The 12,759-nt window shown below is 52.3% G+C and overlaps 1 protein-coding gene across 1 annotated transcript in view; it reads left to right on the top strand.

Annotated features, from left to right (window-relative positions):
- LOC144676020 (aquaporin-10-like) overlaps positions 1 to 12,532 on the top strand; it is a 28,765-nt gene extending 16,233 nt beyond the window's left edge. The window contains exons 4-6 of the mRNA XM_078536542.1: positions 1,580 to 1,698; positions 9,052 to 9,269; positions 12,355 to 12,532. Of these exons, the coding sequence (XP_078392668.1) occupies positions 1,580 to 1,698; positions 9,052 to 9,269; positions 12,355 to 12,505 (488 nt within the window). The 3' untranslated portion in view covers positions 12,506 to 12,532. The remainder of the gene's footprint in view (positions 1 to 1,579; positions 1,699 to 9,051; positions 9,270 to 12,354) is intronic.
- The last annotated feature ends 227 nt before the right edge of the window (positions 12,533 to 12,759 follow it).

Here is a 12,759-nt window from a genome sequence, read left to right on the forward strand (position 1 = left end):
ACCCACAAAGCCTGTGAAGCTCATAAATACTATTTAGATTATACTACACCTCCCCCCCAAAGTCTCTGGCTCCAATAAATGTTAGGTCAAAAGGACATGGGTTCGGGTCCTGCTCCAGCGACTCGAACACAAAACTCTAAGTGCAGGCTCCCACTAAGAGGCTGCGATAACATCTTTTGGATCAGGTGTTAAAACGAGGGCCTGGTCTCCCATCACAGTCAAACGTGAAAGATTCCGCAGGGACTGTTGGAAGAAGGGGGGCGGTAGGTGGGGGGAGGGGGGTGGGGGGGGGTGGGTGGGCGGACTTCCTCTCGAGATCCTGGAGCCATTATTTACACTGCCAATGAACAAAAGTTTAAAAAAAGATGGTAATTTATCACTTTGGGATCTTGCTGTGCGCAATTACCTGACGTGTTTGCTCCATTCCAACAGTAACCGCATTTCAAAAAGTATTTCACTGACTCTTCTTCCAATAGTGGCCACAGGACCTTTTATATCCAACAGAGAGGGCAGACAGGGCCTTGGTTTAATTTCTCATCTGAAAGACGGCATCTCCGACAGTGCGGCACTCCCTCGGTACTGACCCTCCGACACTGCGGCGCTCCCTCAGTACTGACCCACCGACAGTGCGGCGCTCCCTCAGTACTGACCCACCGACAGTGCGGCGCTCCCTCAGTACTGACCCTCCGACAGTGCGGCGCTCCCTCAGTACTGACCCTCCGACATTGCGGCGCTCCCTCAGTACTGACCCTCCGACAGTGCGGCGCTCCCTCAGTACTGACCCTCCGACAGTGCGGCGCTCCCTCAGTACTGACCCTCCGACAGTGCGGCGCTCCCTCAGTACTGACCCTCCGACATTGCGGCGCTCCCTCAGTACTGACCCTCCGACATTGCGGCGCTCCCTCAGTACTGACCCTCCGACAGTGCGGCGCTCCCTCAGTACTGACCCTCCGACAGTGCGGCGCTCCCTCAGTACTGACCCTCCGACATTGCGGCGCTCCCTCAGTACTGACCCTCCGACAGTGCGGCGCTCCCTCAGTACTGACCCTCCGACAGTGCGGCGCTCCCTCAGTACTGACCCTCTGACAGTGCGGCGCTCCCTCAGTACTGACCCTCGGACAGTGCGGCACTCCCTCAGTACCGACCCTCCGACAGTGCGGCACACCCTCAGTACTGACCCTCCGACAGTGCGGCACTCCCTCAGTACTGACCCTCCGACAGTGCGGCACTCCCTCAGTACTGACCCTCCGACAGTGCGGCGCTCCCTCAGTACTGACCCTCCGACAGTGCGGCACTCCCTCAGTACTCACCCTCCGACAGTGCGGCGCTCCCTCAGTACTGACGCTCTGACAGTGCGGCACTCCCTCAGTACTGACCCTCCGACAGTGCGGTGCTCCCTCAGCACTGACCCTCCGACAGTGCGGCGCTCCCTCAGTACTGACCCTCCGACAGTGCGGCGCTCCCTCAGTACTGACCCTCCGACAGTGCGGCGCTCCCTCAGTACTGACCCTCCGACAGTGCGGCACTCCCTCAGCACTGGACCGAATGGTGATTAATGAGATTGTTCCTCTGTCATTAGATGCCATATTCGAATTTTCTCAGGGGAATCTCACGGTCCGTGGCCCGAGGGGAACTGCGGGGATCTTCGCTACCTATCCTGTTGAGTACCTCAGCCTCAGCAACGGGTTCATCACTGAGGTAAGCGCGCGTCTTCCTTTATTCGGGAACCCTGAGGGGATTGGGGGGGGTGACCCAGGCATGTCCGAGCTCGAGCCGCTCTCGTGGCGCACGGGGCGGAACTTCCCCGCGTCGGAGGGTCAGTACTGAGGGAGCGCCGCACTGTCGGAGGGTCAGTACTGAGGGAGCGCCGCACTGTCGGAGGGTCAGTACTGAGGGAGTGCCGCACTGTCGGAGAGTCAGTACTGAGGGAGCGCCGCACTGTCGGAGGGTCAGTACTGAGGGAGTGCCGCACTGTCGGAGGGTCAGTACTGAGGGAGTGCTGCACTGTCGGAGGGTCAGTGCTGAGGGAGTGCCGCACTGTCGGAGAGTCAGTACTGAGGGAGCGCCGCACTGTCGGAGGGTCAGTACTGAGGGAGTGCCGCACTGTCGGAGGGTCAGTACTGAGGGAGTGCTGCACTGTCGGAGGGTCCGTCTTTTGGATGAGATGTGAAACAAAGGCTGCCCTTTGAGGTGGACTTAAAAGAATTCCAGTCCTGGGACTGGTGCTGGGGTGAGGGGTGGGTGGGGGGGGGGTGTTCTCCCTGGGTCCTGAGGCCAATATTTATCCCTCCACCAACAACACTTGAAAGAGCCGATCTGGGTCATTATCACATTGCTGCTTGTGGGATCTTGCTGTGCGCAAGTTAGCTGCCGCATCCCCTGCATTACAACAGGGAGCACACTTTAAAACAAAGTGCCTCTTCGGCAGTGAGGGGCCTGGGAAGCTGTGAGATTGCGAATGGTCCTAGCGAAATACAAGCATGTTGTTCTGTAAATAATGTCACCCTGTCCATGTGGAGACTAGGCCGGTTATTTTACACTGTTCGAGTTGCGAAAACCTCACAGGCTTTACCTGTAGACTAGCGAACTGACCTGGAATAATTCCACACACGCATCTGACACACGTCTGAGTTGTCCTTTATATTGACTCAAGGGATGTGGGCGTCGCTGGCTGGGTCCACATGTGTTGCCCGTCCCTAATTGCCCCCTTGAGAAGGTGGTGGGTGAGCTGCCTTCTTGAGCCGCTGCAGTCCCTGTGGTGTAGGTACACCCACCGTGCTGTTAGGGAGGGAGTTCCGGGATTTGGACCCAGCAACAGTGAAGGAACGGCCGATATATTTCCAAGTCAGGATGGTGAGTGGCTTGGAGGGGAACTTCCAGGTGGTGGTGTTCCCCATGTGTCTGCTGCCCTTGTCCTTCTAGATGGTAGAGGTCGTGGGTTTGGAAGGCGTTGTCTAGGGAGCCTTGGTGAGTTGCTGCAGTGCATCTTGTAGATGGTACACACACTGCTGCTACTGTGCGTCGGTGGTGGAAGGAGTGAATGTTTGTGGATGGGGTGCCGATCAAGCGGGGCTGCTTTGTCCTGGATGGTGTGGAGCTTCTTGAGTGTTGTGGGAGCTGCACTCATCCAGGGCAAGTGGGGAGTATTCTATCACACTCCTGACTTGTGCCTTGTAGATGGTAGTACGGAGAGCAGTGTTGGAAAGGCCCTCCCAGGAACATCCACCAGCCAGAAACTCCAACTTCCATTGCAAGTCACTGTTTCCAAACAGAGAGCAGATAGCCTCACAGCCTGCTACATTTACATCGCAATTTATAATGGGAGAGGTGTAAGTATAGATCAATTAAGAACACCAAGTGTTGAACACATCATCATCACATTTAGGAAGGATGTTGAGGCATTGGAGAGTGTGCGGGAGGGAGATTTACCCCGAATGGGACCCGGGATGAGGGACTTCAGTCCGTGTGGGAGAGACTGGGAGAAGCTGGGATTGTTCTCCTCAGAGCGGAGAAGGTTAAGGGGGAGATTGAATCGAGGCGTTCGGAATCAGGAAGGGGTTTTGGACGGAGGAAATGAGGAGAAACTGTTTCCACTGGGCAGGAGGGTCGGTAACCAGAGGGGGACACAGATTGAAGAGAATCGGGGAAAGAACCAGAGGGGGAGATGAGGAGAATTTGTTTTTATAAACACAGGGAGTGGTTGTGATCTGGAAGGCGCTGCCTGAAAGGGCGGTGGAAGCAGATTCAATAGGAACTTTCAAAAAAGGGGGGGAAATCGGATAAATACTCGAAGGGGAAAAATTTGCAGGGAGATTGGGGGGAAAGAGCCGGCAGGAGTGGGACTAATTGGATAGATCTTTCAGGGAGATAGCACAGGCGCGATGGGCCGAATGACCTCCTCCTGGGCTTCACCAATTTAAAACCCAGTGATTCCGTCGTATAATCTCACGATATTTCAAGAGTTTGATTTGCTCAGTACTGATCGGACTGGGGACAACTGCCAAATAGCAGATGCTTCAATCCAGCTTTGATATGGTTTTGCCTCCTGCTGGTGACCCAATACTAGCCCATTGGACCCTTCCATAAGATCACCAGGAGTGAGGAGCAGGAGTAGGCCACTCGGCCCCTCGAGCCTGCTCCACCACTCAATCCCATCGTGGCCGACCTGATTGTGGCCTTAACCCCACTTTCCTGTCTGTCCCCCCCCCATAACCCTCGACTCCCCAGTCGATCAAAAACCTAACTCGGGCCTTGAATATATTCAGTGACCCGGCCCCCATCGCTCTCTGGGGGGGAGAGAATTCTACAGACTGACCACCCTCTGAGAGAAGAAATTCCTCCTCATCTCCGTCTCCAATGGGAGACCCCCTTATTCTGAAACTGTGCCCCCTCTCCCCTCGTTCTAGATTCCCCCACGGAGAGGGGGAAACACCCTCTCCGCATCCACCCTGTCTAACCCTCTCAGAATCTTAAATGTTTCAGTGAGATCCCCTCTCATTCTTCTAAACTCCAATGGAAATGTGAAGTTGTTCACTTTGGCAGGAAGAGTAAAAAAGCAGAGTGTTACATAAATGGAGAACGGCTGCATAATTCTGAGGTGCAGAGGGATCTGGGTGTTCTAGTACATGAGTCACTAAAAGTTAGTGTGCAGACACAGCAAGTAATTGAGAAGGCTAATGGGATGCTATCCTTTATTATGAGAGGGGTTGAACATAAAAGTAAGGATGTTCTTCAGTTATACAGGGCATTGGTGAGACCGCACCTCGAATACTGTGTGCAGATTTGGTCTCCTTATTTAAGGAAGGATGTAAATGCGTTGGAGGTGGTTCAGAGGAGGTTTACTAGATTAATACCTGGAATGAGTGGGTTGTCTTATGAGGAAAGGTTGGACAGACTGGGCTTGTTTCCACTGGAGTTTAGAAGAGTGAGGGGGGTGATTGGATTGAAGTTTACAAGATCCTGAACGGCCTGGACAAGGTGGACGTGGAAAGGATGTTTCCTCTTGTGGGTGAGTCCAGAACTAGGGGGCCACTGTTTTAAAATTAGGGGTCCCCCTTTTAGGACAGAGATAAGGAGAGTTTTTTTCTCCCAGAGGGTTGTGTGACTTTGGAACTCTCTGCCTCAGAAGGTGGTGGAGGTGGGGTCAGTGAATATTTTTAAGACAGAGGTAGATAGATTCTCATTAGGTAAGGGGATCGAAGGTTATCGGGGTTAGATGGGAATCAAAACACAAGAGGATCAGCCATGATCTTATTGAATGGCGGAGCAGGCTCGAGGGGCCGAATGGTCCACTCCTGCTCCTATTTCTTATGTTCCTATGAGTACAGGGCCCAACCTGCTCAGCCTCTCCTCATAAGACAAACCCCCTTCATCCCAGGAATCAGCTGAGTGAACTCTGAACTGCTTCCAATGCGAGTGTATCCCTGCTTAAGTGAGGAGACCCAAAACTCTACATAGTGCTCCAGGTGCGGTCTCACCAACGCCCTGTACAGTTGGAGCAAGACTCTTATATTCCACCCCTCTCGCTACAAAGGTTAAAATTCCACCTGCCTTCCTCATCGCTCGCTGTGCCCGCACACCGACCTTTTGTGATTCATATACCAGGACACCCAGATCCCTCTGCACCGCAGCTTTCTGCAGTCTCTCTCTCTCCATTGACAGGGATGGGGGGGGGAATTTCTTCTCTCAGAGGGTGGTCAATCTGTGGAATTCTTGACCAGAGGCTGGGCCGTTAAGCATATTCAAGGCTGAGACAGACAGATTTTTAATCAGTGAGGGAACCGAGGGTGATGGGGAAAAGGCAGGAAAGTGGAGCTGAGGATTATCAGGTCAGCCATGATCTCGTTGAATGGCGGAGCAGACTCGATGGGCCGAATGGCCTACTTCTGCTCCTGCGTCTTATGGTCTCAGGTTATATTCTGCCTTTCTATTGCTTGGGCATTTCCCCACGTGTCTCTCCACCTGCCCAAACGTTTGCCCCCCTCGCCTAACCCGCCGACAGCTTCGAAAGTTGGCGCCAATGGGCGAGCCCGAAGGGCCAGAGGCGAAGGGTGGAGATCAGCAATCGTTGCCCCCGCCCACCCCGCCCCCCCACCTCCACCCACCCACCCCCTCTCCCCCACGAAGGCTCTGCACCTTTCCCTCATGCCCGCACTGCCCCCCTTGTTAGCGATGGCGCACCCATTGGCGCACCCTCCCTCTCAATACCTCGCCAGCCTCGGGGGCTGTGTTACCGAGCGGAGGACAGGGGGGGGTTGAACACCCACCTCTCTTTGCGTTCACGCGATAAAAGAGGGGTAAGGAAAAGAAAGGGGTTCGGGGGCAAAGGTCGCGAGAAAAATAGGAGCTATGGACTCACGTGAGCCCAAAGCCCAGAATCAAAAGTCCAGTGGGCGTATTCCTTCAGAGGTCAGCAGGTCACTCTTACAGGGTGACCCGGCTCTCCAGAAGCGAGGACTTCCCCGACTAGGAAGTCACGTAAAGGTGAACTAGCCTTGAAGGCGCAGATACGGGAGTTCCGATGTTCCAGTAGCTCACAGTGTTAGATGAGGGCCAGGCCACTTAACCGGACAGAGCTCTCTCCGCCGCTACCTGTTGGATGGGAAAATCGGACACCGATGCAGGCTCCTTGCCTGGACCCCTGCTTCTCTTCCCCAGGTTGAACAGGGACTGAAGATAGAAGTCAAGAGCCGTATCATTAAAGGAATTCAAACAGCTCAAGGCCCGGTCCTGTGGCAGGGCGGTTTGGGGTCGAGCTATTCAGCTGACAGGGTGCCTGGTTGAAACCCATTGCGTTTTGGAGCTGGTAACGGTGGGGCCATTAGCACGACATTGGAGATTAGGGGTCACAAATAGCTCTACCTGTGTCCACAACCGGCTGGTGCAGACTTAGCTGGCGGAATCACCCAGACCCCGTTGGTGGCGGGTGTCAAGGTGGGCAGGCGGGGTGGGAGAATCGTCCCCCTCCCCCATGCCCGGTTTTACCGGCACGGGCCCGGAACACACCTGGACAAGCGAGACGTGCAGGAGTCGAGACTATACCTTACGTGTCTCGGTCAGGGTGGCGGACATCCGAAATCAAGGGGTTAAGGGGGAAAGGGCAGGGAAGTGGAGCTGAGGATTCACCAGGTCAGCCCTGATCTCACTGAATGGCGGAGCAGCCTCGATGGGCCGAATGGCCGACTCCTCCTCCTACGTCTGATGGTCTTTGTCCTTCATGAAGACAGAGGGAGAGGGGCATGAGCAAGGCGCACACCAGGCCAAACGAGGAGGATGCCAGGCGGGCACGTGTGCTGAGTGCAGCCATGGACGGGACGAGGGAGCGATTTCCAGAGGAGATGAGGGCCAGATGGAGATGTGAGGGCGTGCGAGAGAGAGAGAGAGAGTGGGTGGTGATGCCCCTCCAGCTGGCAGTGAGTGAGATGCCAGCCAATGTGTGATGGGCCGGCGAGTGGGTGAGTTGAGAGCAATGAGGTGGTTGCCTTACCCTGTGCAGCACGGGCGAGATCGTTCATCTTCTTTCTGCCCTGCGGGTGGGGGCCAACCTCTTGTGGGCAGCGTTGGCACTGACCACCTCTGCCACCGCCCCTCACCTCCTCTCCCAAGCCGGAGTGGTGAGGCTGAGGGGCTTCCTAGCGGCCAGAGCGAGGGTAGAGGACATGGCGATGGGTCTCCAGAAGGCATCCCAGGGATGGGTCACTGAATCGGGGAGGGGGAGGGGGAGGGGCAGGGGGAGGGGGAGGGGGGGGCTGCACTCTTCTTGGCTTTTGGGGGGCCATGTCTTCACCGGAGGCCCCCCCTCCCCGGTCTACAAGCGGTGAGAAGCGTGCGGTTTCAATATGGCGCACGGCGTGGGGTGGGGGGAAGTGATGAGGTAATGGACGCGGTGGGGAAATCGCAGGCAGAGCGCCAGCCAGAGGGTGGGCAGGAATCCACCCCATCGTTGACAATCCCTTTGTGTTGGCTTGGCCGGAATATCTGTACAAATCCCATTCCAGGGAGGATGGTGAGGAGGCCTCAGTGCACTAGAACGGCTCAGAATCTCCCAGAAGCCAACGGGCAGTCACCAGCGTCCATTGTTAACGGAGCAGCAATCGTCCATTTCGGAAAACAGGGAGGGTAATTTTAAAAAGTAGCCAGGTTGGCGTCGATGTAGATATTACACTTCCTGTCTCCTGGATGGGACATCTGCTTTACTCAAAATCTCCCCGCTTCCTTCCAACCATCCCTGTAACTTCCTCCAGCCCCTACACCCCTCCCTATCTCTGTAACCTCCTCCAGCCCCTACACCCCTCCCTATCTCTGTAACCTCCTCCAGCCCCTACACCCCTCCCTATCTCTGTAACCTCCTCCATCCCCTACACCCCCTCCCTATCTCTGTAACCTCCTCCAGCCCCTACACCCCTCCCTATCTCTGTAACCTCCTCCAGCCCCTACACCCCTCCCTATCTCTGTAACCTCCTCCAGCCCCTACACCCCTCCCTATCTCTGTAACCTCCTCCAGCCCCTACACCCCTCCCTATCTCTGTAACCTCCTCCAGCCCCTACACCCCTCCCTATCTCTGTAACCTCCTCCAGCCCCTACAACCCTTCAAGATCTCTTTTCTCCTCCACTTCCGGCCTCTTGCCCATCCCCCGATTCCCATCCCTCCACCATTGGCGGCCGTGCCTTCAGCTGCCTGGGGGGCCCTGAGCTCTGGAATTCCCTCCCTAAACCTCTCCACCCCTCTCTCTCTCTCACTCCTTAAGCTGCTCCTTAAAACTGACCCCTTTGACCCGGCTCTCCAAAAAGCCCCCTGCGTTGGCATGGCCATGGTTGCCCCCACACCACACAGACCACAGGGGTTCAAGAATGCGGCTCACCACCACCATCTCAAGGGGCAATAAATGCTGGGCCCAGCCACATCCCAAGAAGATATAAAGAAAAATCCTTGGGTTCTTTTAGATCTGTTTTTGCCTCTATATAAGGCCGTGGAACCTCTGTCTGCTTTGAAAACATTGAATAAAAGTTGAGCTGTTATTAATTTAATGATATCTTGCATCCCTCGACAGATCATAGGCACCGCTGTTTTGTTAATCTGCATCCTGTGTATTGGGGATGCCAAAAACGCAGGGGCGCCGGCATTCTTACAACCCCCTCTTGTCGCCACCTCAGTGTTTACCATTGGCATTTGCATGGGCGCCAGCACTGGTTATGCCATCAACCCAGCAAGGGACTTTGGACCTCGCCTGTTTACCTATGTAGCTGGGTGGGGCACTGAGGTGTTCACGTAAGTACAACGGACATAGAATTTACATAAAATTTACATAGGACTACATAAAATTCACAAGGCATTTGCATGAGATTGCATGACATTTACATAATACCATAGAATTCGCAAGGTATTTACATGAGATTGCATAAAATTTACATAATACCGTAGAATTCACAAGGCATTTACATGAGATTGCATAAAATTTACATAATACCGTAGAATTCACAAGGCATTTACATGAGATTGCATAAAATTTACATAATACCATTGAATCAAAAAGACATTTACATTGAATTACACAGAATTTATATAATAACTAGGAATTCGCCATGCATTTACATAGAATGACATAAAATTTACATAATGACATGGAATTCACAAGGCATTTGCATGAGATTGCATAACATTTACATAATACCCTAGAATTCACAAGGCATTTACATGAGATTGCATAAAATTTACATAATGAAATAGAATTCACAATGTATTTACATGAGATTGCATAAAATTTACATAATGAAATAGAATTCACAAGACATTTACATTGAATTACACAGAATTTAAATAATAACTAGGAATTTGCCATGCATTTACATAGAATGACATAACATTTACATAATGACATGGAATTCACAAGGCATTTACATGAAATTGCATAAAATTGACATAATGAAATAGAATTCACAAGATATTAACATAAACTAACATAAAATTTACATAATGCCACGGAATTCACAATGCATTTACATGGAATTACATAAAATTTACATAATTCCATTGTATTAACAAGATATTTATATATAATTACATAAAACCTACATAATGACAGCGAGTTCACATAGAATTCACACACAGTTTACAGATAACTTGCACAGAATGACAGAAATATCACATACTGTTTGCATAAAGGGCGCATACAGTTACATATAATCAGAGTATCTACGCATAATTTGCAGAGAATAGATATAATTTACATATTGTTTGCATAATTACAGAATATTCACAAAGATTTTATGTAGGGTTACGTATAATTCACGCCGAATATGCATTCACATATGTTTACATAGCATTTACGTGGGATACGCAAATATTTTACAATAAATTTTACACAGAAGTTCACATATAATTGGCATAAAAGTTATGCAGAATGTACAAACAGCCCAGACACAGGCCATTCAGCCCCTCTGCTCCGTGCTGGTGTTTTCTGCTCTGCTCGAGCCTCCTCCCAACACCCCCACCCCCACCCCCGTCCCAGCATCACCACATCCTCCTATTCCTTGCTCCCATCATGTGTTTATCCGGCTTCTCAAACTCCCACAAAGAGCAGCATGGCAACTGCAGGGGGTCGGGGGCATAGAGGGAATGTTCGTGGGCTACGTAATCCAGAGGCTCTGGGGTACATGGGTTCAAATCCCCACCATGGGCAACTGGTGTAATTCATATTTCAATTAATGAACGGCAACAACTGTGCAGATGCAGCCACTTTCTGGCTGGTGTGTGTGTGTGCAGGAGGCCTGATAGGAGCTGGAGTTTCTGACCTCTGAGGTAAATATTAGTGCTGCATCACACCTGATAGCCTGAATTCCCCAGTATGGGTAACATCCTTGCTGATGTTAGGCAGAATTGTGCTTAAATGCAACAATTGGGCAGTCGCTGACAGCGCTGTGGTTCTGTTACTATGAGCGACTGACCCTTCACAGAATTTTAATGGCACAGAAGGAGGCCATTCGGCCCATTGTGTCTGCGCCGTCTCTCCGAATGAGCGTTATGACCTCGAGCCATTGCCCTGCCTTTTCCCCCCCCGGGTCCCCTACACATTGTTTCCATCCACATAATCATCTAATGGCCTCCCGAATGCCTCGATTGAACCTGCCTCCATCACACTACCAGGCAGGGCATTCCAGACCCGAACCACCCGCTGTGTGAAAATGTTTTTTTCTCACCTTGCATTTGCTTCCAATCGCTTTAAACCTGTGCCCTCTGGGTTCTCGATCCTTTTACGAGCGGGGAAACAGCCTCTCCCTATCTGCCGCGTCCAGCCTTCTCATGATCTTGAACATCTCGATCGAATCTCCTCCCAGCCTTTTCCTCTCCAAGGAGGAACAGTCCCGACCTCTCCCATCTATCTTCGCAACAGAAGTTCCCCCCAGTCCCTGGAACCATCTCCTGCGCTCTCTCCAATGCGTTGACATCCTTCCTGGAGTGTGGCGCCCAGAACTGTGCACAGTGCTCCAGCTGAGGTCTAACCAGTGCCTTACGTAAACTCAACATAACGTGGATTGTTGTGAGAACCCAACTAACTCACTAATGCCCCTACCCAGCCTGGGCCTCTATGTGGCTCCAGCAGTTTTCTTGGGGAGGGTACGTGGTGAGAAACAACAGTCTAACCCAGCCTTGAGTCCATCTTTTTAACTTGCCCACATCCACTTGAAGTGCTAGGGGAGGCGGTGGAGGGGTGGTATAGTTGCTGGACTGGTATTCCAGCAAACCCAGGATAATTCCCTGGGTTCAAATCCCACCACAGCAGGGGGTGAAATTTGATTTCAGTTAAAAATAAGAAATCTGGAATTAAAAAGTTAAACGATGACCACAAATGGTTGTAAAAAAAAAACCCCATCTGGTTCATTAATGTGGAAAGGATATTTGCTGCCATATGGCAAATATTACCCCATGTCCGGAGTCACATGTTTAACACAATAGAAGGACTGGCTTGAACTGGTTCTGTTGCCCATCTTGTGACTCTCTAGCGCAGTCATGAAATGTGGTCCCCCGGAACACTTACACATGAGAATGAGCTCCTAGCTCTTTTACAGAGACTACAACAGTTCGGGGGTTCTGGGATGCGCTAGCCTGAGAGTGTGTGGGGGATGGCAGGCTCGATTGAGGCATTCATGAGGGAATTGGATTGTTATCCGATAAGAAAGAATGTGTAGGGTTACGGGGGGGAGGGGGGGGTGGGCGAATGGCTCCCTGAGACGGCCGGCACCGACGCGACGGGCCAAATGGCCTCCTCCCCTGCGCTCTGGCCGTTCTGCTATACCCAGCGACCGTGCCCATTAAAGCCGACCGGGCTCCCTGATTGTCTCGTTTCCCCCCGCAGGGCCGGCAACGGGTGGTGGTGGATCCCGATCGTCGCCCCGCTCCTGGGGGGGTCGCTGGGCAGCCTGGCCTACGTGCTCCTCATCGAGATGCACCACGAGGACCCCAAGCAGCTCGAAGATGACAAGGAAGAGGCAATCAATGACACGTAGAAGTCGGAGCCGATCGACTCTCACCTGATTCGGGCAAAATGGGTTTTTCTTTTTCTTTTCTGGATTTTCCGAGTTGGATTTTATCAGCGTGCGATTGGAGTAGGCGGCCAACCAGGAACCTATCTCTTTATTCATCGCGATATCTAACCAATCGGAAAGGGGACCTTGACAAATATGCTGTAAATTAAAACTATGTTTACTTGAGGAATCTATCACAGATCAAATCCAAATTTCGTTCCGGGGAAGCGGGGTGG

This window comes from Cetorhinus maximus, unplaced genomic scaffold (assembly GCF_964194155.1).
Source record: "Cetorhinus maximus unplaced genomic scaffold, sCetMax3.hap1.1 HAP1_SCAFFOLD_1295, whole genome shotgun sequence".
NCBI lineage: Eukaryota > Metazoa > Chordata > Chondrichthyes > Lamniformes > Cetorhinidae > Cetorhinus > Cetorhinus maximus.